Source organism: Oncorhynchus masou, chromosome 4 (assembly GCF_036934945.1).
Source record: "Oncorhynchus masou masou isolate Uvic2021 chromosome 4, UVic_Omas_1.1, whole genome shotgun sequence".
Taxonomy (NCBI): Eukaryota; Metazoa; Chordata; class Actinopteri; order Salmoniformes; family Salmonidae; genus Oncorhynchus; species Oncorhynchus masou.
Window position 1 is genome coordinate 6,035,762 of NC_088215.1, and position 27,197 is coordinate 6,062,958.

General features: G+C 42.2%; 1 protein-coding gene across 11 annotated transcripts in view; it reads right to left on the reverse strand.

Annotated features, from left to right (window-relative positions):
• Positions 1-234: 234 nt before the first annotated feature.
• kif16ba (kinesin family member 16Ba) overlaps positions 235-27,197 on the reverse strand; it is a 29,372-nt gene continuing 2,409 nt past the window's right edge. Inside the window, exons 4-28 of one of the 11 annotated variants that reach the window (XM_064948196.1) lie at positions 25,703-25,819; positions 23,741-23,838; positions 22,741-22,850; positions 22,399-22,541; positions 21,784-21,952; positions 21,321-21,452; positions 18,748-18,923; positions 18,115-18,180; positions 17,867-17,926; positions 16,019-16,138; positions 15,822-15,873; positions 15,549-15,686; positions 14,410-14,492; positions 14,015-14,103; positions 12,888-12,920; positions 12,472-12,525; positions 10,838-12,202; positions 10,148-10,306; positions 8,385-8,490; positions 8,246-8,293; positions 7,879-7,929; positions 3,790-3,915; positions 3,543-3,632; positions 3,354-3,437; positions 235-2,535 (exon numbers count right to left, since the gene is read on the reverse strand). In XM_064948196.1, the coding sequence (XP_064804268.1) occupies positions 2,365-2,535; positions 3,354-3,437; positions 3,543-3,632; positions 3,790-3,915; positions 7,879-7,929; positions 8,246-8,293; positions 8,385-8,490; positions 10,148-10,306; positions 10,838-12,202; positions 12,472-12,525; positions 12,888-12,920; positions 14,015-14,103; positions 14,410-14,492; positions 15,549-15,686; positions 15,822-15,873; positions 16,019-16,138; positions 17,867-17,926; positions 18,115-18,180; positions 18,748-18,923; positions 21,321-21,452; positions 21,784-21,952; positions 22,399-22,541; positions 22,741-22,850; positions 23,741-23,838; positions 25,703-25,819 (3,840 nt within the window). In that variant the 3' untranslated portion in view covers positions 235-2,364. Of the gene's footprint in view, positions 2,536-3,353; positions 3,438-3,542; positions 3,633-3,789; positions 3,916-4,027; positions 7,357-7,878; positions 7,930-8,221; positions 8,294-8,384; positions 8,491-10,147; positions 10,307-10,837; positions 12,203-12,471; positions 12,526-12,887; positions 12,921-14,014; positions 14,104-14,409; positions 14,493-15,548; positions 15,687-15,821; positions 15,874-16,018; positions 16,139-17,866; positions 17,927-18,114; positions 18,181-18,747; positions 18,924-21,320; positions 21,453-21,783; positions 21,953-22,398; positions 22,542-22,740; positions 22,851-23,740; positions 23,839-25,702; positions 25,820-27,197 lie in introns of those variants that run through there. The other 10 variants (XM_064948186.1, XM_064948205.1, XM_064948213.1 and 7 more) reach the window with 10 other exon arrangements.

Consider the following 27,197-nt stretch of genomic DNA (forward strand, 5'->3'; position numbering starts at 1 on the left):
CTTTGCTTTATCTTGGCCAGGTCACAGTTGTAAATGAGAACTTGTTCTCAACTGGCCTACCTGATAAAATAAAGGTGGAATAAAAAATAAAAAAAATACATAGTTTGATATGCTTGCAGTGTATTACACCAGTAAGTGTATTTCTCCTGTAAGATATTCAAGATGTCATAAACTGTCCCTATTTTTTTTAAACGAACTGCATCCATGTTATACACACACAATGCCACAGCAAAATATTTTGCAGGAGTTTTATCAAATGTATTGATTTTGTAAATGTGTCAGTTACAACTTCAATAAAATGGTTCAACTAATCCGTTTCTTGCTGTACATTATTTTGCAGATTGCCAAGTGTTTTTACAGGACATAAATACACATAAATGTCAGTTATGAAAATCAATATAATCCTAACTATATTCCAGTTCTAAAAAAATTATATAAAAAAAAAAAAAAAGTTTACTACAGTACTTACATATGACTGACTTTCAATCCCTCAACTTGGAGTCTCAAAATGGACACCAGTAAAGCAAACTGGTCCTCCTCTTACATCATTACGATATCAAAGCCTTTGAAAGTGAAATCAGTTATAGCAGTTATAATATACAATCCCTTTTATGACATTCAATGTCAATAGTTTACATTGCGTGTGTACAAGCACTTCATGTAGAAAATTATGCGCATAAACATTCAAATATACATTATATGTATACAATATGCTTTACAAAGGGAGTGATTAAAGATCTTGCACTATGCTACATTTAATGTGAAACTAGTATATTTGTACCACCTTATTACTTATTTAAGAAATAATTATATTTTGTTACAGATTTACAAAGACATAGTAAGTCTAAATGCAAGTAAACTGTTTGACATCCACAACACAAGTATTAGCACAGTATGTTCAGTTATGAAAGTGTTTTGTCAAGTGTTGAATCCGCAGCCGTGATTGTATTAAGTGTGAAACTTGGAAGACATGCGGTCAACAAAAGTGTAACTCTATTACCCAGTTAGAAACATGGAGAGCAACACTGTTAGTAACAGCTTTCAGGACCAGTAGGCACACCAACTGCCTAGGCCCAAACATACCCAATTAAGTGTTGACGTCTTGAGAGATGTGCCACACTTAGTTCAACAATTATTCTCACAATCCTGAATACTATGATTCAACCTGCACAAATGCCATATGTGACATCAGCTTGACTTTTTTTTACTGTAGTAGCTGCCATTAAAGGTGAAGTCAAAGACCATTACTTCGACAGCTCACCAAAATGACTAAACTCAACATTTCTATGAAAATTGGGAGTGATCATGAGTCCTTGTTATTACACTCAAAAGTACCGCTCCTCAGACTATTTTCAACTGATACATTGTACAATAATGAGAGATGATATCAACATTAAAAGGGGAAGTTCAGTTTTTTGGTTTCTAACCAAGAAAGTAATCTATGGGCTAGAAGAAATGTAACCCATGGTTGGGTTAGTCTACTTTTAGGATGAGTAACCGTCTAACATTAAGTCATAAAATACTGAACATCCCCTTTAAGCAAGTTTGAGAAGCCATGACCCATACAATACAGAAACAGCCCACCCTTATCAACACTACAGTTAGTGAAGAGTAATGCCTTCATGGTCAGTTCCCATAGATACAGCACATGTCAGTCTCAATTACATATCACCAGAAATGGTAGAAACTAGAGTTGCCATCGAAATTATAGCTGCATAAAAATAGTTTTGTAAAGCCTCCCTTCAGAACATTATTTCTGAGTAAACTGTGGTGAACAGGAAAAGAGTAGAGTAGATGACTTAGCAAGTCACTAATGCCAGGACTTTGCAATGTCTTCTAGATTTGCAGCGGTTGCATTGCCTTTCTGCAAGGCCCGCTTAAGAAACATTTTGTGTCACTGTAATAGCAAATATTCTACACCTGTTGTCATTACATTACTTACTTGACTCATAAGAGAAGACTATTTCTCATGCGTTTGGTCCTCATAAAAAAGTACCATTTCCAAATGTAATGGCCTAACAAGAAAGGAAGGAAAGTGAGTAGGAAGGGAAGAGAGTGAATAGGAAAGCAGGAGAGCTAGAAGAAGAAAAAGTAGTAAGGTGAGTAGTAAGTTAGATATCTGTTCCTTGGTGCCCCTGATAACTTGGTTGTACAGAGGTCAATACCTAGACTGCGACCTGGGAAGGCACAGCACACTTTGGTTTTGGGATTAAAGCTGCTCCATCGTAGCCTGGTCACGGATCTGCTGGCGCTGTCTTGTCAACTCCAATGGTTAATGCATGACAATGACTGTAGGAAATGGCAAAACAGCACAAAAATATCCAGGGCCAGACTAGCTCCAACCCGTCCTCATCCAAAATGTTTTCAACCAGTTCCGTGGCTGCTGTAGTCAAAGACGCCCTTCTTAAAGAACGGGGAGAAGTCACAGATGGTGTGCTTGGACAGCTGCAGACCACCCTCAGAGTCTGAATCAGTGCGGAGTGGAGAGCCCGAGGAGGGCGACATCATAACCCTGAAGAAGTTTTTCAGATATTTCTGGAGGAGCAAAAAAATTGAGCAAAAAATGTAAGCACATGCAACATTAACCTAATAAAAACAGTTCTGTAGGAATGAGGTTTGTGCACTAATACATCATCACAACATATTGGCTATGCTTGACCTTCTCAGACTATATAATATTTCAAAACTTGAGCTTTGATAACAAAATAGATCAGTTGTTGCATCACTTGCAAGGCACAGCTGAGTATGAATTGAATAATTTGCAACTAATTAACTTTTGTATTTTACTATACTGATGGTACCTGCATCTGATGGTCAGTCTCAGCAGAGGGCGAGAGCAGCAGAGGGTCTGCCCTCTCAAGTTCCCTGCCCTCCCTGCTCGCTAATATCAAACTTTGCTTTGGAGTCGTTGAAGCTGTAGGCACAGTGATTCGAGCTATCCGATTGGCCAGCGCAGTAGGCTCACTTGATTTAGCTCTCTTGGTCTGCAGGGTAGGCAGAGTACGTCCCTTCAGACAAATGAAATGGTTCAAAATGGGAACACTTTGCCTACCCTGCACACAGGGCTTCTGATTCAAGTGCACCGACCACCAACAGTGCAAGACTTATACGAAAAAATTGGAGCGTAAAGGCTTTTTCATTGGCTTTTCTACAGAAATGTTTGGTGATCGACTAGGAACGCCTTTGCGATCGACAGTTTGGCGACTACTGCGTTTAATGTATGACAAGGAACAAATAGGTCTCTGAACTGATGGATGAGAATGACAAGACTTCGATAACCCTGTCCAATCATTACAACTTAAATTAGACTAGTGGTAAGAAACGCAATAGTATGTGTCAATGCCAGCACCCACCTCCAAGTGACTCTGCCGCTCAGCAACCATTCTCTCGTCTCGGTTTCCAAAGAGTTTTTTGGGAGGGAATTCTAAACCTGCAAGCTGGTATGGAAGGAGGTCATAAAGATTGTAGATAATAGTAATATAATTGGTACAATAGGAGAGGATGTGTAGTATGTGGTAATTCCTAGTTCTAAAGTCTTTTACCTCGGGGAATTTCATCTTGAGAGTTTTGTGCATTTCCCGGAAGCGGCTGTATCTCCTGAAGACTGTCCACGTTTCATCCATTACAGTGATCTAAAAAAGAGAGACAGAGGGAAATACTGAGTACAAGACTGATACAACTAACTCAACAATGGAGAAGGGATATGGACCTGTCAGACATGTATACAAGACCAGAGGCAGCAAAGCCATGATGCTGGATCTTGAGAGATACTTAACATGAGAGGCTTACCTTGATTTCAAACTCAAAGTGCTCATCTTTCCCTTGCCCTCTGAGAACGTAGCGAGGAATGCTAATTTTAACAGGGTCCTTTAGGCAGTCGGAGTTGGTCCCAAGAGGGACAGAGACAAATCGATGCTGGGAAAGACATGGGTGGAATGAAAGGAAAACGGGAGAGAGAGAGAAACATGGACAGGAAGGTGTAGTCTTATTTATATGACAACAGTGAATAGGTACGAAACAGAACAGCTAGATACAACCAGGCAACACAGTGTTCTGTGTAAGCCCATCTTTATTTTTTTGTTCAAACAATTAACCATCTTTTATTACCATTATTGCAGTGATCGTCGTCAAGTCATATTATACTTCAGACATTCTTCATATTACTATTCATACATATTCCTCAAAATCATATTGTACATTACCATATGATGAATATGCATAAACATGTACACAAACATATTGAAGAAAACATATTCTACCAGCCATAAATGATTGATGTGAGCATTCATGTAAGAACAGAGAGGGAGAGCTAAGTTGACTAAACAAAAGGTCACTCACTCTATTCCCTGTAGTAGGAAAGAAAATCTATGAAATATCCAATTAATTAACTACACCAATACAAAACACATAGGTTTGTGAGTAAAATTGTTCTTAAAAGTGACAATTAAGGATTGACTAGGATTTGATTAAGGTGTACCACAATGGCAGTATGTTAAGAAGAGAAGCATTAAAATATACTATAAAATAATTTAAAATCAATAGCAGCCATTGGAGTTAGACCTTTAGATTTTAGTATTTGATCTATATTTATAATATGGACATGTATTTTCTTATTACACAATATTCATGAGGATCCTGTAGAAGTTTCAATAAAATGTTACTGACATTATGGACGTGCATTAACAATTACAAAAGGCCATGTTACAAGAATAATGTTTTTTTGGAATATGATTTTCAACTAATCAAACAAATCATTTAAACTTAAATACACATTGGAAGTGGTAGGACGGTACCGTCATGCTCAAACAAAATAAGATTTACAAGTGAAATCTTTACTACAATGTTGCTCAACTCTTGTAGTATGCAACCCCTAATGTTAGCAGACTAGCTATCTGAATACTATACTCAGAAATGCAGTTGGCTGACAATACTGAATGTAGCTAGCTAGCCAACGCACCATGGCTTTCTTGCTCAAGTGCAATACTGAAGGAAAACAAGAGGAGTTCAGCAGGATGGCACAGTCTTTACGCTTCAGGCTTGCAGTGGCTGTTAAACTCCTTTCCATTTATTACCTATTAGCATTACATCCTTTTATGACCTGTAAGCACAGCCTTAAATCAGGTTGACAGGTGATTGATTAGGATTGCTGCATCCGAGGTAGAGCTGAAAGTTAATTTCCAGGAATCAGCTGGGGGCCTGCAATCAGAAGGTAGAGGGACAATGCCTTTCCTGGTTTTTCTTTTGGTCTCAATCTGCCCTTTGTGAGTCACGGAGAATACGATGTCAAGCACCATACATCTATCGCTGTGTCTCACAAGCACACATCGGATGTCTGAGCGTCTGCGCAGTTCTACTCCCTGAAACTGGGGCTGGATGGGAACCAGAGTTGAGCCTCGAGGTTCCGGGTGGAACACAGCATCCTCTTGCACCAGGCCTATGTGATGGTCGGTGAGAAAGAACTGGCAAAGGACAACTTGGCGCGAGGTGGAATAGTTTTCCACCTTGATGGAAGTGTAGAGAAGAAGGTGTATGTTAGCCAAGGAGGGCTTGTTGGGTCCTTCCATGTTGCCGTGCAGGATGTAGAGCAGATCAGCCATGATCCTCTTAAAGTGTGAGGTAACACAGAGGCCACTATCCAGCAGAAGGTCTGGAACGTGGGACCTCCAGTCCAGAGAGAGGCGCGAGAGGTCTCCACAAAGCAAGGGGTGGGCTCCTGGGCCTTCCTGAACCTCTGCCGGGGCAAGGATCTTCAGCAGGGTACAGCATAGCTCCTGGGTAAGCTCTTTGCTGTGGGTGAAGATGACCAAGATGGTGTCTTTAGTGGAGCCCAGGAGTCGTAAATGCTGCCCGGCAAAGCTCACTTGGATCTCTTTGATGTGCAAGAGACTGAAGTGCTGAAAAACTGCCAAAGGTTGGTTGTTACCTAAACCAGTACCAGCAGAGACTGCATAGAGGTCAGTTTCAGACAACAGTAAGCAACTTGGTTGTGGTGTAGGCTGTTTGCAATTGGCAACACTTAACCAGTAGATACCCAAAAGGTGGTGGGAAATGGCAGCGATTTTGGGTGTAACACAGTACAAACGATAGAGCATCTTCTGAAGCGGAAGAGACTGTAATTCAGAAAGGCATATGGGAAACTGCACGAGCGTCTGACAATAAATTACAGGCTCCCCGTCTTTGTATGTAGTCATAGAGCCTTTAGGCCATAATGAAATGTCCAGAATTTGAGACATATTACCTTTCTCTGGTACATTGAAAAGGCAATTGCCTGTCAAATTGGCAAAATGAACTTTATTCTGCCTTGAGTCAGGTTTCATTGAAGGTTCAAGCTGCTTTTTCTGAGCAAGTGGAAGATCTTTTGTAACTATGGTCATGTACGGAGAGAATGTACTAGTCAACGCTGAAGTCTCTCCTGCTCGAACCTGCCGAATGACATCCCGTGTACTCTGCAGATATCGTCCAGCGTCATTGTAAACTCCAGACAGCTTGCCTGCCAAGTATCCAAGGACGTAACTCTGTTTGGCTCCCAGTTCGTTGGTTAATAGATCCGGTTCTGAAGTTCTCAGATTCCTTTGCGCCTGCCCATTTCCAGACTCTTCAGGGATCTTGTTGAGACCCAAGTAGCCCTCGAAGGTGATTTGTCCCTTTGAACTTCGTGTCAGTATGGGGACTTCAGAATTTATCACGGTTGCAGTGTCGTTACTTGTCTTGCTTGTGTTCTGAACTTGGTCCTTAGTTCCTTCCAAAGAGTCAAACTGTGAGAGCAACAGTGAGTTTTCTGTTCTGGTTTCTCTGGACTGATAATAAGATAGACTTTTCATCTTGTCATCAACAATGTAGCAACTAAAATTGGTTTCTTCCTCATCTGGCCTACATTGGCTGTTATTTCCTTCCTCACCGACTATGGTGTTTATAGACCTAAATCCACAGTCCTTGGTTTTAAAATCACAGCTACTCTTCTCAAAGTCAGCTTGGTCAACCTTCCCTTTCACTTCCACCTGCCCCCATTTTGCTTTGTCACCCTCTTTATAAGGCATTCTATCATTTTCTGCCAAGACTTTGGTTTCCTTTTCTGGATTGCCAATTTTATCTAATTCAGAGCGGTCTTTGCCGCCTTCTTCTTCTGAACTTGTTGTAGCCCCTTCCAGGTGAGTGCTCGTCTCACGTTCTGGGACACACAGGAAGCTACGCCACAGCAAGGGCATGGAGTCTTTCTGTGTGGACAAGGGGGGATTCTATGACCATAACTTCAAAACAGAGATCACAGCTCTGAATTATAGTCTTTCATGTATTCCTTCTCACCCCAGTAAATTAAGATCTTCCTCCACCAAATGTAAAAATCCAGTTGTGATTGAACTAAAATCCAGATGAGCAAGATTACAATTTAAAAGGCAATTAAAGAGACTGATGATTGTTATGCAGCATGAATACAAAATTACACATCCCAGGCTTCCATGCAATATTGACCTTTCCTTTTTGCTTACAAAACCAGATATCAACCCTGTTTGGTTGGACATTTCTAATTATCCTGTTCTACACTTATGTCGACCTCCTCTGTCAGTGACTGGTTTCCTTTAGCCAATTGAGTATTTTATCCAATTTCCTGCTTCTTTTATATTCTTATGCTTTTGCAATTTCTTTATAAAAAAGGTCTTACGTTCTTGGTTTAGGAATCTTCTATGTTTATCAGATACAAATTTGGGATTCCTGTAAAGCAGGATGTTCCCTAAAGCGCCTTTTATATAAACGGCATGCATTTTTTCATAGTTGGTGTGGTGGTTAGTGAAGATTCAGAATGATTACCAGTCAAGTTAAATTATTGTTTAAAAATGTCTGGTTGGTTTCTTCATCATCAACAGAAAAAAACTCCAGCCTTACCTCATATTTCAATTTCCTAGGGTTGACAAGGTTTTGCAGCTTGTCATCACCCTGTAATAAATAAGACCACACTTCTAAGCAATGACAAACAATTCCTAAAATATACATTGCAATGTCAAATTCATTTCAAACCAAAACTGCATATGCTGGTAAATGGACAACATTGCCATTAGGCAAGCAAGAGTTCCTCTCATATTGGGGAAAAGAAAAGCAAACCAGGCAAAACATCATCCACATACAATTTTTTTGAGAAAGGTTGAGAAAAGACCCCATTTGATTGGTCCATGTAACCTCAATAGATAATTATCAGAAATGCATGCAGATTATTATCCATTCTGTATACCCTGTGTCGAGGACCTGGGCTTACCGCATCTGTTAATCTAACGGAGCTAGATTCATTAACTTCTTTGTCCTCCTGTAGGATTGAAGAACTTCATATAAATTTCCATTTTTATAGCAATCTTAATATTGCCAGGCAAACAAAACAATGTATCACTGATGCTTACCTGCAGAGATTCAGATGAAAGCGAGAGCTCAATGTTTTTGTCACCATTGAAGAGGTTCAGCTTCTGTAACCTTCTCTTAACCTCCTCCTCAATGTATGCATTTATCCTGTCAATGGATAAGGAAACTTATTAGATACTCAAAATCGGCTTTACTGTCCAAAAATAATGCATCTTTATTATGATCTACATTTCGTCATTCTCCTCCACCTACAACACATTTGCCTGTGCTGTTTCTGGCTCATTGTGAATATTACATAGGATGACACATACAGTGCCTTCAGAAAGTATTCACACACATTTACTTTCTCCACATGTTGTTGTGTTACAAAGTGAGATTAAAATTGATTTGTCAACGATCTACACAAAATGTCAAAGTGGAAGAAATGTTCTAACATTTGTAAAAAAAAAAAAATTAAACCCACATGATTAGATAGGTAATCCAATAAATGCCAGAATCATGATTACAGCGGTGAGTCTTTCTGGGTAAATCACTAAGAGTTTTCCACACATTTTCACATTATTCTTCAAGCTCTGTCACATTGGTTTTTGATTATTGCTGACAACTATTTTTCAGGTCTTGCCACAGATTTAAGTCAAAACTGTAACTCGGCCACTCTGGGACATTCACTGTCTTCTTTGTAAGCAACTCCAGTGTAGATCCGGCCTTTATTGTCCTGCTGAGAGGTGAATTCATCTCCCAGTGTCTGGTGGAAAGGATACTGAACCAGGTTTTCCTCTAGGATTTTGCCTGCGCTTAGCTCAATTTCGTTTTTCTTTTTATCCTGGAAAAACTCACCAGTCCTTAACGATTACAAGCACACCCATACATAACATGATGCGGCCCCTACTATGCTTGAAAATATGGAGAGTGACACTCAGTAATGTGTTGTATTGGACTTGCCCCAAACATGACACTTTGTATTCAGGACAAAAAGTTAATTGCTTTGCAGCAATTTTTTACAGTATTACTTTACTGCCTTGTTGCAAACAGGATGCTTGTTTTGGAATATTTTTTATTCTGTACAGGCTTCTGTCTTTTCACTCTGTCAATTAAGCTAGTTGTGGAATAACTACAATGTTATTGATTCATTCTCAGTTCTCTCTTATCACAGCCATTAAACCCTGTTTTAAAGTCACCATTGGCCTCATGGTGAAATCCCTGAGTGGTTTCCTTCCTTTCCGGCAACTGAGTTACGAAGGACGCCTGTATATTTGTAGTGACTGGGTGTATTGATTCACCATCCAATGTGTAATTAATAACTTCACCATGCTCAAAGGGATATTCAAAGTGTGATTTTTATTTTTTTATCTACTAATAGGTGCCCTTCTTTGCAAGGCATTGGAAAACCTCCCTGGTCTTTGTGGTTGAAGCTGTTTGAAATTCACTGTCCGCTTGAGGGACCACATAGATAAATGTACGGGCACAGCACAGAGATGAGGTAGTCCTTTAAAAATCCTGTTAATCACTATTATTGCTCACAGTGTGTGCATGCAAACTTATGACATGTTAAGCAAATTCTTACTCCTGAACTCATTTAGGCTTTCCATAACAAAGGGGTTGAATACTTCTTGACTCAAGACATTTCAGATTTTTATTGTTTTGTTTTTTTTGTAAACATTTCCAAAAACAAATTCCATGTGGTATTGTGTGTAGACCAGTGACAAAAAAAAATCTCAATTTAATCCATTTGAAATTCAGGCTGTGCAAACAACAAAATGTGGAAAAAGTCAAGGGGTTTGAAAACTTTCTGAAGGCACTGTACCCGTCATCTGTGATCGGCAGCACTGGGGGTAGGCTCTGGATTGGGCTGACAGGGGGGGTGCTGAGACTCGTCTTTTCATCGCCGCTCCCAGTGTGACTCCTTCCACTTCCCTCAGTTTTACTGATCTTCTGTTTCAGCTTCTGGATCTCCCGGTCCACCCTGAGGATGTGGAGAGAAGATGGAGTCGTCATGTGTCTATCGACCCACAGAGTCATGCTAAATACGCTCATTCCACAAATCTACTTTTTTATTTAACTAGGCAAGTCAGTTAAGAACAAATTCTTATTTACAATGACGGCCTACATTGGCCAAAACCAGACAACGCTGGGCCAATTGTGCGCCGCCCTGTGGGACTCCCAATTACGTCCGGTTGTGATAGTACAATATAATTATAAAAAACGCAGTTACTTATTTATCATGTCCATAATCGTATTACCAATTGAGGAACACCATTTTAGACAGGAGGGATTGACCAATGTGGTAATACCATCCTCACTCATCGACGACACTCATTTACCATCCCTCATCATCCATCATCTCTTGAAACTTTCTGACAACTTATCTACATTTTCTATAATTATGTGGATAGCAATGGGTCTACTGCACACCTTCCACTAGAGGACAAATAATGTACTATTCATTGATTCTACAGATGTATCTGTAGTGACAGTGAATAACAAGCGTGCGCACCTCTCTTGGTCGAGTTCCCGCGCGGGCCCCAGAACGGAGGCCTTGTGCCTGGATTCCACACTCTCTGGGTCCAGTGAGACACTGCGCCTCAGCGCCGAGTGCCTTCTCTCCAGGCGCGCCACTGCCTGCTCCAGGGACTCACGCTGCTGCTTCTCCCGTGACTCCAGGATCTCCTTTTCCTTGCACCGCACTTTCTTCTCCTGGCGCGCCACATTGGCCGTGAACTCGTACGTCTCCTGCAGCTGCTGAAGCTGCTCGGCGCTGGCGCAGTGTGAGGTAAGGCGCTCCTCCTTCTCCTCAAGTTCCTTTTCCACCTGGTACAGGGTGTTGTCTAGTCCCAGGGAGATGTTCGAAATGCTGCCAGCGCCAGAGGAGCTTCCGAGTTTCAGCAGCTCCTCCGCCCTCTGCCTTTCCTCAGCCACCGCTGGCAGGAGGCTGTCGGTTAGGCTGCTTAGCCGGTGCTCTTTGAAGAGGAGGCGCTGCTCGGCCTGTTGCATCCGCTGCTCCTCCTGGGAGAGTTCTGAGGAGTCCTGTGCCCCCTTCTCCTGGGTCTCTCGCAGCTGTCGCTGCCGCTCCTTGTGGGCGTGGACCAGGACGGCCAGGGCTGCGCGCTCTGACGCCACCTCCTTCTCCAGGCACTCCTTCTGCTGCCGGAGACCCTCCTCCAACTGACCCAGCTCCTCCACCTGCGCTGCCTTGAAGTCCGTGTAACGGACCTGGGCGGCGCGCCCGGCCTCCTCGCCTATTCCGTCGCAGTCGGAGCGCCCGCTGGCCTCCTTGGCGCGGAGCAGGGCGGAGCGGATCTCGGCCAAGGCACGTCGCCCCTCTTCCAGGCGCCGGGTGTCCTCGCGGGTCAGCAGGGCAGCTGCCGCTTCGTGGCGCTCCCTCAGCTGCTCTTCTAGGCGCCCCACCAGGCCTAGCTGCTCCATCTCGCGCTCCTCCAGCCTCCGCCTCTCTGCCTCCAGCCGCACCCCCTGCTCCTCATGCTCCCGCTTCAGCCGCTCCAGCTCGCGGAAGATCTCCGCCTGCTCGGCACGCTCTGCCGCCTCGCTATGGCGTTGCGCCTCCTCGTCCTGCGTCTTCTCATCCTCGCGCTCCTCCTGCTGCTTTCGCCGCTGGCGCCTGTGTAGCTCCAGCTCCTTGGTCTCACGGTGGCGCTCCTCCTCAAAGCGCTGCTTCTCAGCCAGGAGGTCGCGCAGGCGGCTCTCGATGTCCTGGCTGCGGCAGCGGAGGGTCTCCTCCTGGCGGCGGATGCGCTGCTGCACCTGCTCCGACTCCTTGCGCTGGGACTCCACCTCCTGTTGCAGGCGCTCCAGCTCCGCCTTCTCACACTTCTGCCTGTCTTCCATCTCCTTAATAAGCCTCCTGCAACCCAAGCAAATACAAACAAATCATGAAACACTATGCAATACGCTATGGTCATTCGCCAAACACATGCATAGAAACAAGGCATTTTTTTGAACGATTGGTATTAACAATAAGAGTCTACAATAACCATGTGATGTCAGCATATTTGCTTTTGAAGCACACCATTCCTACAACGTGGTGCATTACAGGTGACTAGTAAGTAAGCAAGCATTATTGGCCTTATGTAGTCAAAATATGAGCATGTTTGTGTGCGTCTCCCCTCACACCTTTTGTGTTCCAGCTTCTCCAGCTCTTCCCGTTGCTGTCTCTCAAATTCCAACCTAGGCAAGTACACCATTATCATTTAGCTGGCTTAATAACAATGACACTGAGACTGGACACACACACACACACCAGTATTACTCAACGAGACAGCACGATAACAGAAATGAAGGCTGCAATTGGCACATGGAATGACTGAGGAGCTTCATACAAGGCAATGGATGTCAAAGCTTGATGTCATCATTTTGTGCGAAAACAGTGATTGAAGCAAGCGAGGCGTCGTGCAAAATCATAATAAAACCAAGACGAGACGACAACGGCTTATGTTCAAACATGGTGGTGGCGGGACAAAGTGAAAATGATGCTTCACAAGCACTGTTAAAACAAAGCAGTGAACATTGAACACTCTGGTTGGGTCTACCTGAGATAGATAGGCCCCTTTTCAGTGAAGAGACTGCCGAGGGAGGGGTCAGAGATGCATTAGTTACTGTACTTATAAAATTAGAGACTCAATGAAGAGCAATAATCACACAAAGAGAGTTAAAACAACACAGCCATAACCATTACCAACGTTCACTAAATACTGGCTGTGTATTCCTCAGAACATCCATGGTTGCTCTGGACCTATTAATAATCGGGGGTTTTTGTCTGTGGGTGCATATCTACCTAGTAGATACCTAGTTGGTGATACTAGGGTTTTTTTTGTTAAAAAATAATAATAAAATTTGTAAAAAATAAAATAAAATAAAAATCAGGTTTAGGTCTAAATAGGGTTAAGTGCTATGGCATCACTTGTTGTACTGTACAACATTTAAATGAAGACTAGTTGCATCTTCCACAAGGGGTGCTGTACAACAACAAAACAAACGTATTCCTTAGCGGTTCTGTACAAGCACAATTCATCTCTGGCTCAGATTTGGAGAGTTAGTAATAGAATCAATGAAGGCCATACAGTTTGAGTGATGTGGCATTTGTGACGTGCAGCATGACCAGCTCACATGATTTTGGCTTGAGTCACAGCAGTTGCAATGTTACAGACCTCCCTCTAATCCAAAGTAAATATTTTCCCTATTTCCATTTTGAGCTACACATAAACTACCAGAACACTGACGTCTTTGACTGGGCACTGTAACATTGTATTTCAGCCCAATTGTTTGTTGTATTTTTACAACCAATCCACTGCTTCAGTCTGTGGTCACGCGGGTGAGCAGCAACGGACCGAAGCGAATGGAGGAAAAGGAGCGCTTACAAACTCCTGAGAAGGCAGGGGGAACTGCGCAGAGGGAGTTTGGGGGAATCATTCATGCCCTGGAGCATACATTTGACTAATCCCAAACCAGCCCTACTGCCTACTCCCCATGCACTTCTGGAGATTTGAGAGGAATAGATTAGTATAAGCAATATGGGAATAGCTTCATCCTTGCCCTCTGATAGGCTAGGTGGAGTTTTCGCCATATTGCCTACACCTATCCAATCCTCAGATCTCCACAAGTGCATAGACAGTAGGGGCTCGGGGCCGATTTGGGATTAGGTGATACATACACTCACCCTGGGTTGTAGAGCATTACTGTGGAGAGGTTCTCACATGATTTGTTGAGATCGGTCATGGACAGACTAAAGGAAGTGAGCAGTCCACTCTGGAAAAAATTAGCAACACTAATAAGTTCAACATGATCATTGACCTCATAATGACTCATTGGTCAAGTCGCCTGCATCCTACAACGCTTACAGTAAACGTGCCCTTCCACTAGATGGTTATTTCAAATCAAAGTTTATTGATGACGTACACAGATGTTATCCCCGGGCAGCGAAATGCTTGGCTCCATGAGTAATAAGCTATACGAGTCATGACTTACTTGATTTAATAATAACAACAAATTAATAATACAGCCACTAATAAGCTTCTATAAAAGGCCTTTGAGAGACAGAGCCTTTGGTGTTACCTTCCTCTTTTCCCTTAGTTTAGCTGCCTCTTTAGGGTGGTTGAAACGGAACATGTTGGTTCTCCCCAGAAGGATAACAGCACCTATCAAACACAATAGAACGATAAACATGGAATAAAGATAATAAGGGGGAAAAAATACATAGGAAGGGAAATGCACATGGGTGGGTTTTACTACTGATTGGGCATTCACAGAACAATCATTGTGTTGGCTGGCAGGAACTGGAACACGCTGTCGTACATGTCGATCCAAAGCATCCCAAATATGCTCAATGGGTGACATGTCTGGTGAGTATGCAGGCCATGGAAGAACTGGGTCATTTTCAGCTTCCAGGAATTGTGGACAGATTCTTGCGACATGGGGCCCGGGCATTATCATGCTGAAACATGAGGTGATGGTGGCGGATGAATGGCATGACAATGGGCCTCGTCACGGTATCTCTGTGCATTAAAATTGCCATCAATAAAATGCAATTGTGTCTGTTGTCCATACCATAACCCCACCACGGGGCACTCCATCACAACGTTGAAATCAGCAATCCGACACCATACACGTGGTCTGCGGTTGTGAGGCCGGCTGGACGTACCGCCAAATTCTCTAAAATAACGTTGTAGGTGGCTTATGGTAGAGAAATCAATATTAAATTCTCTGGCAACTGCTCTGATAGACATTCCTGCAGTCAGCATGCCAATTACACACTCCCTCAAAACATCTGTGGTATTGTGTGACAACACTGCACCTTTTAGAATGGCCTTTTATTGTCCTCAGCACAAGGTGCACCTTTGTAATGATCATGATATTTAATCAGCTTCTTGATATGCCACACCCTTATTCTACTGTGTTATTGACTTGTTAATTGTTTACTCCATGTGAAACTCTGTGTTGTCTGTTCACACTGCTATGCTTTATCTTGGCCAGGTCGCAGTTGTAAATGAGAACTTGTTCTCAACTAGCCTACCTGGTTAAATAAAGGTGAAATTAAAAAAAATGTAAAAAAATTCTAAACCTAACTCTAACCGTAAACCGTAGCAAGCAGTTGCTTATCAACAGTTTGTTGATAGTAGCCTATGACCATCTGTAGAGCATCTACAGATGGAAAATCCAGACAGTCAAAATAACGTGCCACCAAAAGCGTATACCTTGGTTTAGTGGGGAGGCTTCTGTCACTTGCACTCCATTCACGGAGCACTGGGCCCCATTGAGTGGAACCAGTGTGACGGTGCCGGTCTGGTTCGCAAACATGCAGTGTTCACTCTCTAGGTCCAGCCCATGGAGAACTAGGGAAGAGAGAGTATGAGAGGGAAAGACAGTGTGTGTGTGTGTGTGTGTGTATTAGCATTATCAATTGTTTCTTTGTCGTGATTTATAGCAAAGTACGACAGCGGATAGAGTATGTAACAGAGGCCACTCACCAATGTCCTGAACAGTCGACGCATCGTCTCGACCAACATTCGTCCTGCCCTCCTAGAAAAACAAATGAAAGCGATACAGTATGTCAAGTCCATGTAACTTCTATTTATGTTTAATAGGAAGACAAATTAACTTATGTGAAGCAATCTGAGATAAAAAACTAAGTGTAAAAATAACTAAAAAGAGTCAAATTAATAACCTTTAGATGGTAGAGGATGATGCCAGTACTTAGGAGGTCGTCGTCGATACCAATTAGATGAGGCAACTCCGAATCGAGGACAACACCGATTCCCTCTTTCCTCAGGGCAAGGGTTTCTTCCTGTAAAGACGAGATCAATTGTCAGTCATTAGGAATTGATTGATGATTCTGACTTAGGTCAATTAAATTTCACAGCTGACTATAATATAAAAAGGCATATAACCAGAGTGCTTCTGTGAACTAAACTGAATTTGACATTTTATACAAATACACTGCTCAAAAAAATAAAGGGAACACTTAAACAACACAATGTAACTCCAAGTCAATCACACTTCTGCGAAATCAAACTGTCCACTTAGGAAGCAACACTGATTGACAATAAATTTCACATGCTGTTGTGCAAATGGATTAGACAACAGGTGGAAATTATAGGAATTTAGCAAGATACCCCCAATAAAGGAGTGGTTCTGCAGGTGCTGACCACAGAGCACTTCTCAGTTCCTATGCTTCCTGTCTGATGTTTTGGTCACTTTTGAATGCTGGCGGTGCTTTCACTCTAGTGGTAGCATAAGACGGAGTCTACAACCCACACAAGTGGCTCAGGTAGTGCAGCTCATCCAGGATGGCACATCAATGCGAGCTGTGGCAAGAAGGTTTGCTGTGTCTGTCAGCGAAGTGTCCAGAGCATGGAGGCGCTACCAGGAGACAGGCCAGTACATCAGGAGATGTGGAGGAGGCCGTAGGAGGGCAACAACCCAGCAGCAGGACCGCTACCTCTGCCTTTGTGCAAGGAGGAGCACTGCCAGAGCCCTGCAAAATTATCTCCAGCAGGCCACAAATGTGCATGTGTCTGCTCAAATGGTCGGAAACAGACTCCATGAGGGTGGTATGAGGGCCCGACGTCCACAGGTGGGGGTTGTGCTTACAGCCCAACACTGTGCAGGATGTTTGGCATTTGCCAGAGAACACCAAGATTGGCAAATTCTCCACTGGCGCCCTGTGCTCTTCACAGATGAAAGGTTCACACTGAGCATGTGACAGACGTGACAGAGTCTGGAGATGCCGTGGAGAACGTTCTGCTGCCTGCAACATCCTCCAGCATGACCGGTTTGGCGGTGGGTCAGTCACGGTGTGGGGTGGCATTTCTTTGGGGGGCCGCACAGCCCTCCATGTGCTCGCCAGAGGTTGCCTGACTGCCGTTAGGTACCGAGATGAGATCCTCAGACCCCTTGTGAGACCATATGCTGGTGCGGTTGGCCCTGGGTTCCTCCTAATGCAAGACAAAGCTAGACCTCATGTGGCTGGAGTGTCAGCAGTTCCTGCAAGAGGAAGGCATTGATGCTATGGACTGGCCCGCCCGTTCCCCAGACCTGAATCCAATTGAGCACATCTGGGACATCATGTCTCGCTCTATCCACCAACGCCACGTTGCACCACAGACTGTCCAGGAGTTGGCGGATGCTTTAGTCCAGGTCTGGGAGAAGATCCCTCAGGAGACCATCCACCACCTCATCAGGAGCATGCCCAGGCGTTGTAGGGAGGTCATACAGGCACGTGGAGGCCACACACACTACTGAGCCTCATTTTGACTTGTTTTAAGGACATTACATCAAAGTTGGATCACCCTGTAGTGTGGTTTTCCACTTTAATTTTGAGTGTGACTCCAAATCCAGACCTCCATGGGTTGATAAATTTGATTTCCATTGATAATTTGTGTGTGATTGTTGTCAGCACATTCAACTATGTAAAGAAAAAAGTATTTAATAAGAAGATTTAATTCATTCAGATCTAGGATGTGTTATTTTAGTGTTCCCTTTATTTTTTTGAGCAGTGTATATACCCACTCACCTTGAGAATGTTCTGAGTTTCATTCCACTTGTTAGTCCACTCCTTGGTTAGCTCCAACACCTATGACAGAAAGTACAAACATATTTTTCTTGAATATCAAAGATGAGGTCACATTAACTTGCTGTAATCCTTGACTTGTTTGTTTATGGATTCAAAGAATAGAACACTGCACTTCCAAAGTATCAATAGCTTATTTTGGGCAATCGTGTTAATTTTTACTCGTAAAAGAACCATCCACATGGCCTTACTCGGGCTTCGTTCTGGTGTAGTTTCTCCTCCATGCTCAGAGCGGTGGGTGAGTCAAGAAGTGCAATCTGAGAAGGATGAAAACAAACCAACAATCAATACATTATTGAATCACACATCAATACTCCCTAAGTCAGTGCGACCTAGTTAGATAAGATGGGACATTTAAAACACAACAAGGTCATAGGCCAACAGCTGGAAAGGTGGACATGTTACATTTTAATAAAACATAATGTACTAGTTATGCATTATAAAAAAGTGCCCATAAGTTAACAAAACACATTTTTGCTATACCCATTTGTGTACTATAACAGTTTTTTTTACGTAACTTGTAAGGCAGTGTATTGTAGAGTGTTTTTTTTTTTATAAATACAATGTTGTATAAAGACAATGTTGTATTGGACAGGATAGTTGAGTTCCAATGCCCTAAACCAGTGGTCCTCAAACCTGGTCCTGGTGACCCAAGGGGGTGCACATTTTTGTTTTTGCCCTAGCACTACACACCTGATTCAAATCATCATCATCATCATCAAAGCCTGATGAGGAGTTGTTGATTTGAATCAGGTGTGAGAACCATTGCCCGAAACCATCAACACACACACAAAACAATTCAGGTCAGTGTGACAAATCCCCACCTGGTTTCCCTGGACCAGAAGGGCCTTCAGTCGGGCAATTTCGGCCCTGAGCTCTCGGATGAGCTTGACGTTGCAGTCCTCGTTGATCGTGGGCTTGTTGATGATGTTCTTGGCACGGTTGGCGTAGCGCAGAGTGCTCAGCGTCTCGCCGTAGTTGACGTCAGCAGGTGAAATGGCTGCCGCAAATGAGAGCAAAACATCTTTGAAACCTTTGTCGTACTACAAAACACTTCATCTTTGACTGCAAACATATCACAGATATTTAATTTATGGCCACTCACCACACTTAAGCATCATTACATAAAGTCAGCCTTAACAAGGGTTTAGAAAGCCTTGTTCACAAATTCCAAGTACACTGGACTAGGAACCCAACAATGTCTGCAAAGCACATTCATGATTCCCGCTGTGGTAAAATTGTAAAAAAACTGGGGCCCCAATTGTTTTATGGCTGAAGATCTCTAGGTAACCATCCCCATCATCCATTTTACCCTGAGCTGAAGAGCCAAAACACGTTCTGCACATGCTTGGACTGCCAGAGTGAAATCAGTTAAATTAACTTTGTAATTTTAGTGAGTTGAAAACACACTGAAAACATACAAAATACATAATGTACAATGCCATGTTGACTGTAGCTAGGTTTCAATGCAATTGGCAACAGATTTTTAATGAGAATATTCAAAAAATTTCAAAGAAAATGTGCATATTTTCACACCAGTGGTGTGTTTCCACCAAACGGACTTGTTGCAGATTTTTTTTAAATCAGTGCGTGATGACGTAGTGCACACAAATGTAACTTTTTCGCTTAAGTTTTCATGCACCCAAAAATTTGTTTCTAAAAGTTTCCATCGCATTTTCAAATCTACGGATAGTTTTGTCACAAAAACTGTGGCGTTAAATAGCGAATGTCGCTACTCTGGTCGTGTAATTAAAAAGCAAATGTGCCTTCTCTGGTCTTGGCACGTGCGCTCTAGCCAAAAACAGCATGAGATTATTATGGATAATTTGTCCAACGGCAGTCGAGCATCGATCATGTCACCAGAATCAGACCCTTCAACATTAATTTGGAAGGAGCATCAAGCTCATACTGTGCACTTTCACCACGCTTTGAAGTTCATCATAACTTATTTAATTTGTAGCCTAATAAACTGCATGGTTTCCTGAGTTGTAGTGGGGAGAACCACACACCATCGCATGACTCACAGGTTTACTTCGATATGATGGTTATTATATCAATATTTGCACATAAAGGCGTTTCCACCGCCATTTCTTCCATAATTAATTTTAGACACAAAAAGATCCCACCATGTCAAACGAACAAATTATGTTGACATTTATACAATTGTACAGAAACTTCCTGTTTCCATCACAGATGTCTTGATTTATTTTTTCCCTTCTATGATATGACTTTACGTGCATAAAAACTGTGGATGGAAACGTGGGTAGTGAGGTTAAACAAAAAGTGTTCTTTCTTAATTTACCTAATTTTGCTAAGTGTTACTTTAGACAAAAGACTACTATGTTCTTGTAATGTTTTTTGTAAGAAAAATCGTAAATTACAGCTCACGTTGAACAAATTCTGAATTTGCGATTAATAACTCAATTACATTTTTCTATTGTTTTACAGCCCTAGCACATGCATTTCCTAACGCACACATTTTTTGGGTCACCCTCCCTTCACATTTCTTACAATCTATTGTGAATGTTAATTCTTCAACCATTTGATCTCAATCAGTTTTATGGGGATATGGGCAATTCCACAGTAACAAAATGATGCGGAGACAGACTGTCATTCTGTTACAAAACATTGCAATCGCACTGTTCAAGTAAATGTGTTTTTGTAAAATTGTATGTGGAAATTGTTCAAAGTAGTCCTTCTGCAGAGAGTTGTACTTGGCGGGCAGCGAGAGAGCGGATGCCACCGGTGCCACGGGAGTCCGGCTCAAGGAGGGCGGCAACATCAACAAGTCACTGGTCACCCTGGGTCTCAGAATCATTCTGTTATTTTTTATTATTTACCAAGAGCAAATTGTGTTAAACTATAGGATAGTCTACCTGTGTTTAGTTTAAATCAAAGCACAAGTCCCTAGTGGGACTTGCTGTTGAGTTTTGGCCACGAGAGAAAATTGTTGATCTTTTGCACAATCATCCTAAAATCTCATAAGAAAGTGCTTTTGTCCTAAAGTAACGTTATACGTTATATATAGATGATATATCTTGCAGACATTGATTAAGCTTTGATCCAACTTCATTAAACGAGCACCATTCGAGTCTATGAGTAGAGCAGAGACTGTTTAAAGTAGAGAATCCCATACATGCGCAGAAGCATTCGGAACCTTTAGCTGTCGGGAAGAAGGGTCCAGAAGAGTCAGATCCACAGCGACACCGTTGTTTTATCCCAGTAATACGTGTTGCTGGGCTCAGGATCTGATTAATGACAATCCAGGGTTCCCCATATATACTGAAGTAGACAGGTAAAAACCAGGGTTCCTAGTCCGGTGTATTTGGGGCTTTTCAAGGGGAGGATTGGAAACATTTGATTAAATGCAAGACATTTTGCATTATTAAGGACTTACTAGCGATCATGATGGTCTTGGAGTTGCCTCCCAGGCTGTCCTTGAGGAGCCACGTTAGCACAGAGTCTCTGTAAGGCACAAACACCTGCTTCTTCTTCAGGTTGGTGTTCACTCTGTCCTGGCTCAGGTCCGCTGGACCAAGACAAGGAAAAGATTTCAGATCAATCAATCAATAAGAAAAATAATTGGCACTTTCAGGCAGGCTAGAGCAAACACTCAGAGTATTTGAAAGATTTCAGTAGTATTTGAATCCAGGTCTGATCAATGGGCAAATCAACAGACATTGGAACACTGCTGTGGTTCAAATATTGCAAAGGGGAAAATGTATTATTGTGGCCTGCATATTCAAGCTAAAAGACATCGCCAGATAAGGGGTTTCATCAAAAAAAATATGAGACTTCAACGAATACGTCTTCATATCTGCTGTCTCAATGATATAACAGTTCATATAACAGTTACCCACCTAAAGCGGAGATGACATTGCCCAGGGTGACCAGTGACTTGTTGATGTTGCCGCCCTCCTTGAGCCGGACTCCAGTGGCACCGGTGGCGTCCGCTCTCTCGCTGCCCGCCAAGTCCACCAGGTGGATTTTACTGATCGTCTCGCAGGGCATCTCCGCATCAAACTTAGCCTGGAGAGGAGGGACAAAACACGTAAAAACCCTGAAGGATTTCAAAGATGCTGAAAGGCTAATATTGTTAAGTCTTGATGAAGAACTTTGAGTTGAAACTTTGCACTTAAACTGTGGGTGCAATCAACACTGTATGTATCTAATTTTTCCTAATATGGATATTGGCCATCACAGATGCTATTAGTGGCAACCGCTTTAAGGGTTAACATACAGCATATAATGCAGCATACAGTCTTCCAAAGCCACAGTCCCGTTACTTTTTATTTCTCTCAATCAATGTCATTGATTGGCTAGGAGTCCACTCACTTGGTAACTGAATCAGTCCCTAACTAATAAACAAGGACTACTACACTGCGGCCTTTGTGGACTGGAGTTGAGCATTTCTGGAGTAGCAGTAGCTAGCTAGCCTAGCGGTAGCTGTAGCATTAGCTTGCCTAGCAGCCCACCTGGGTGAAGTTGATGGTGAAGATGGCGTGCGAGCGGCTGCTGGTGTCGTTCATGCCCGTGGCGGCCGTGGTACGGTTGATGTTGCCCGCCTCCATCAGCTCCTCCACGTCGTGGTAGTTCTGCACCAGGTGTTTGGACAGGTCTGGGGTCAGATTGGATTAACATTTGAGTTCATAATACAGAGAGATATCCACTGTCATAATGAGCTTGGGAGCCACCATTCTGCCTTACAGGACAGGTGTGGAATCGGTCTCAGAATGAATAGAGAAAATACCAAATTAGGTCCCTTATGCGCCTATAATCTCATTCATTATGATCTAAAAAGCATATTGTTGTCTTACCTTCCACGTAGGGTCCATCTTTTGGGTGCTCCCTCACCCTCAGGTTGTAGGTTTGGGTGGACTTCCTCCTGAGCAGGTCCCTGACACGTTCATTGTAGATCTCCAGGTAGCTGATGACATTGAGAGGATATAAAGAGGTCATTCAGAGGTCAAGTTTAGCCTGATGATATTTACCAATTATTATTAAGGGACCCTTTTTGTCGTCTCTTGGATGAGGTACGAATTGCTGGATTGTCTACTGATCATGTGCAATCCCTTTTTATTACATTTTAAAAAAGGATCATTGAGCCACCATTAAAAAGGAAAGATTATCCAATTTTTTATGTTATATCTTTTTAGTGCATCTCTGAGCAATGTTCTATCGATTCCCAGGGTAATTTGTGTGTATTGGACCTATTGCCATTCAAACAGGTAGAAATACAGCCAGTGCATCATATGATGCAAAACGCATCACGCCGGCTGTGAAAATGTGTGTTTGGAAAATTATATAATCTTGAAAACTTTATTGCTGACATGCACAACATTTTGTCACAGTATCAACAGTGGACTAATGCAACAAATACCAAAAGTACTGTTTTTGAGTGGATTATTCCTTTAAGCTTCTTAATTGAAGCTGGAGACATATCTCCCTCCCTAACTTTAAGCATCAGCTGTCAGAGCAGCTTACCGATCACTGTATCTGTACACAGCTCATCTGTAAATAGCACACCCAACTACCTCATCCCCATGTCATTTATCTTCTTGCTCTTCTGCACCCCAGTATCTCTACTTGCACATCTATCACTCCAGTGTTAATGCTACATTTTTATTATTTCTCCTCTATGGCCTTGTTTATGTGTAACTCTGTGTTGTTGTTTGTGTCGCACTGCTTTGCTTTATCTTGGCCAGGTCGCAGTTGTAAATGAGAACTTGTTCTCAACTGGCCTGCCTGGTTAAATAAAAACATTATTTTTTTTATTTTTTTTATTCCAGAGAATGACAATGGACAGAGTTCTCTTACCTGACCTCGGTGCGGAAGGAGGCCTCATCCCAACGAGTCATCCCAGCAATCCGACTGAACAGACCCTCACATATCCGTGGAATGAGACCAGCATCTCCCTGATGAAAAATAAATCCATAGATCAAACACTTAATCAATCGCAGACGATAATTTGACATTAAACCTGACAATAATTGACCCTGTTCAGTGGAGGACTGGATTGAGGAAACCTGTTGATATGTTACAGAATAGATCTTAAAATAATCCATTACTCATTACAGGGAAAACTCTAAATATGTCACATGTTTGGCTTTAGTCTTTCTCCAAAACAATCCAATACAAGAGGCCACAGAGAAAACTGACACTGAACTTTGACTTGTACTTTCCCCTAATCACTTTCCCCTAAACAGGACTGTCAGAGCCCTCCTTCGTCACTGTGATATTTGCTTAGGGTCTCCACGACTGATTGAAGTCCCAATAGTCTGATAATAAAAACAACAGCTCTGTTGAGTAGGCAAATGTTGTGGAAAGTTCCAGAAATGTCATGAACAGAGTAGACCTGATTCCTTATCTCCATGTCAGAGAGGCATGATTGTTGTACGTTATACAGTTCCAGTCAAAGGTTTGGACACACCTACTCATTCAAGGGTTTTTCTTCGCTGCAGAATGCTGTGGTAGCTCTGCTAGTTAAGTGTGCCTTGAATTCTAAACAAATCACCAACAGTGTTACAAGCAAAGCACCCCCACACCTCCTCCATGCTTCACGGTGGGAACCACACATGCTGAGATCATCAGTTCACCTACTCTGTGTCTCACAAAGACATGGCAGTTGGAACAAAAAATCTCATATTTGGAGATTTCCACCGATCTAAATGTCTATTGCTCGTGTTTCTTGGCCCAAGCAAGTCTCTTCTTATTATTTTCTTTGCAGCAATTTGACCATGAAGGCCTGATTCACACAGTCTCCGCTGAACAGTTGATGTAGATGTCTGTTACCTGAACTCTGAAGCATTTATTTGGGCTGCAACCTGAGGTGCAGTTAACTCTAATGAACTTATAATATAATAAATAATAATAATATATCCCATTTAGCAGACGCTTTTGTCCAAAGCGACTTACAAGTCGGCTGGGGCCACTACTTTTACATATGGGTGGCCCCAGCGGGAATCGAACCCACGACGCTTGGCGTTGCAAGCGCCATGCTCTACCGACTGAGCCAGCAGATGTAACACTGAGGATTATTTTCCTGTGGCGGTCCACATGAGAGCCAGTTTCATCGTAGCGCTTGATGGTTTTTGCGACTGCACTTGAAGAAACGTTCAAAGTTCTTGAAATTGTCCAGATTACTTTAAGACATGAAGGTCAGTCAATGATGGACTGTCGTTTCTCTTTGCTTATTTGAGCTGTCCTTCTCATAATATGGACATCGTCATTTACCAAATTGGGCTATCTTTTGTATACCACCCCTACCTTGTCACAACACAACTAATTGGCTCAAATGCATTAAGGAAAGAAATTACACAGATTAACAAGGCACACCTATTCATTGAAATGCATTCCAGGTAGCTGGTTGAGAGAATGCCAAAAGTGGCTACTTTGAACAATCTCAAATATAAAATACATTTGGATTTTTTAAACACTTTTTTGGTTACTACATGATTCCATATGTGTTATTTCATTGTTGTAATGTCTTCACTATTATTCTACAACGTAGAAAATAGTACAAAAATAAAGAAAAACCCTGGAATGAGTAGGCATGTCCAAACTTTTGACTGGTACTGTATATTTAATCATTCATATATTTAATCATGTGAACTGCTGAACACAGACCAGTCTTTGATTTGGGCCTGTATTCATAAAGCGTCTCAGAGTAGGATAATCATGAACAAGATTATATAGACAAGGGAGACCTGATCCCAGATCAGCGCTCCTACTCCGGTTTGTTTTATGACCACAGGCCAAGAAAGGGAATGTTTGTCTCACTGGATTTCCCATCATGGTGTAGGACTTCCCCGAGCCGGTCTGCCCATAGGCAAAGATGCAGGCATTGTAGCCTTGGAATGCAGCCTTGAGAACGTCTGAGCCCAAGTCTTTGAACACCTGCAAAGGAAGAGGGCAAACATGGGCTTATTCAATAAGGTGAAATGTTCAGAGCTTTGGCAAATTGGAATGTAATGTAGCTGATACGATTCACAATGACAGGCACTCATTTGTTCCAAACAGTACATTTAGATCTAAATGTTCTGTAAAGTTGCGACCTCCTGAACAGGCCCCAGATCTAACTACCTCAAACATATCTCACTGTAAGCAGTCAGTGAAAGAAATAATCTAGCCAATACAGTACAAAGTCAAAAATATGGAATTCATGTATGCATAGTTTTAAAACACATTTATAACAATTAGCTCATAGGCTGTGTTACTATTGAAACTGCACTGACATGATGCCAGGGGTGAAATTAAGCCGGTAAGGTCCAGGACAGTCTGTACGCTGTACCGGTTGAACATATCACAATAATTAAAACAAAGATTCCAAGAAGATTCCAAGAAAACTGTAGACCTCTAAAAAATTATTTATCATTACCGCATGTCATCCACATGAAAAGTTGGCAATTGTGTGCAATACGCTTCAAAATGCGATGTGGTTTGGCGATAACACATTTTGCAAAGGCAAAGATGAGTGGCTGTGACCAAGATGCACGTGGACAGTGGACGCATCAATTCAAGTTACAAGTGTAAGCCTAATCAAAAACAAAATCACTGAATGTCATTCATTACACCTCTTGGTGTTTTGTTACTGATGTCTCCTTCCATTCATCAAATGGCGGGTGCACAGTGCACTGTACGCATTCAGGAATTATTTTATAGTGGAGAAACGTGCGCAAATAGCCAGGCTTGCAAGGAGCATTGTCCTCTAATTGTTTGATTTTTATTTTTTTTAATTTTATTTCACCTTTATTTAACCAGGTAGGCTAGTTGAGAACAAGTTCTCATTTACAACTGCGACCTGGCCAAGATAAAGAATAGCAGTGTGAACAGACAACACAGAGTTACACATGGAGTAAACAATTAACAAGTCAATAACACAGTAGAAAAAAAGGGGGAGTCTATATACAATGTGTGCAAAAGGCATGAGGAGGTAGGCTGATAATCAGATGAAAACGTCATGACTGTTTATGTTAATGCCACATTAAAAATGCAATACATTCAAATTAAACAACAAATCTGTACTTTTAGGCCCACAGAGATCTTAACATGGATTCTAAGTAATTCTGTTTCAGCCTCCCAAAAAGTGTGTATGTGATAAGGTACTGTACCAGTAAGAAATTACATCTACTTTGACCCCTGTATGATGCAATATTATGATTTTTTTTTTTAAAGGTTGCGCAACAGTAAGTCATATCTTATGTCAGAAGCTTGAGAGTCAACATGTAGACTAGACTATCAGAACATTAGTCAACTGTTTTGACTCAATGAACTT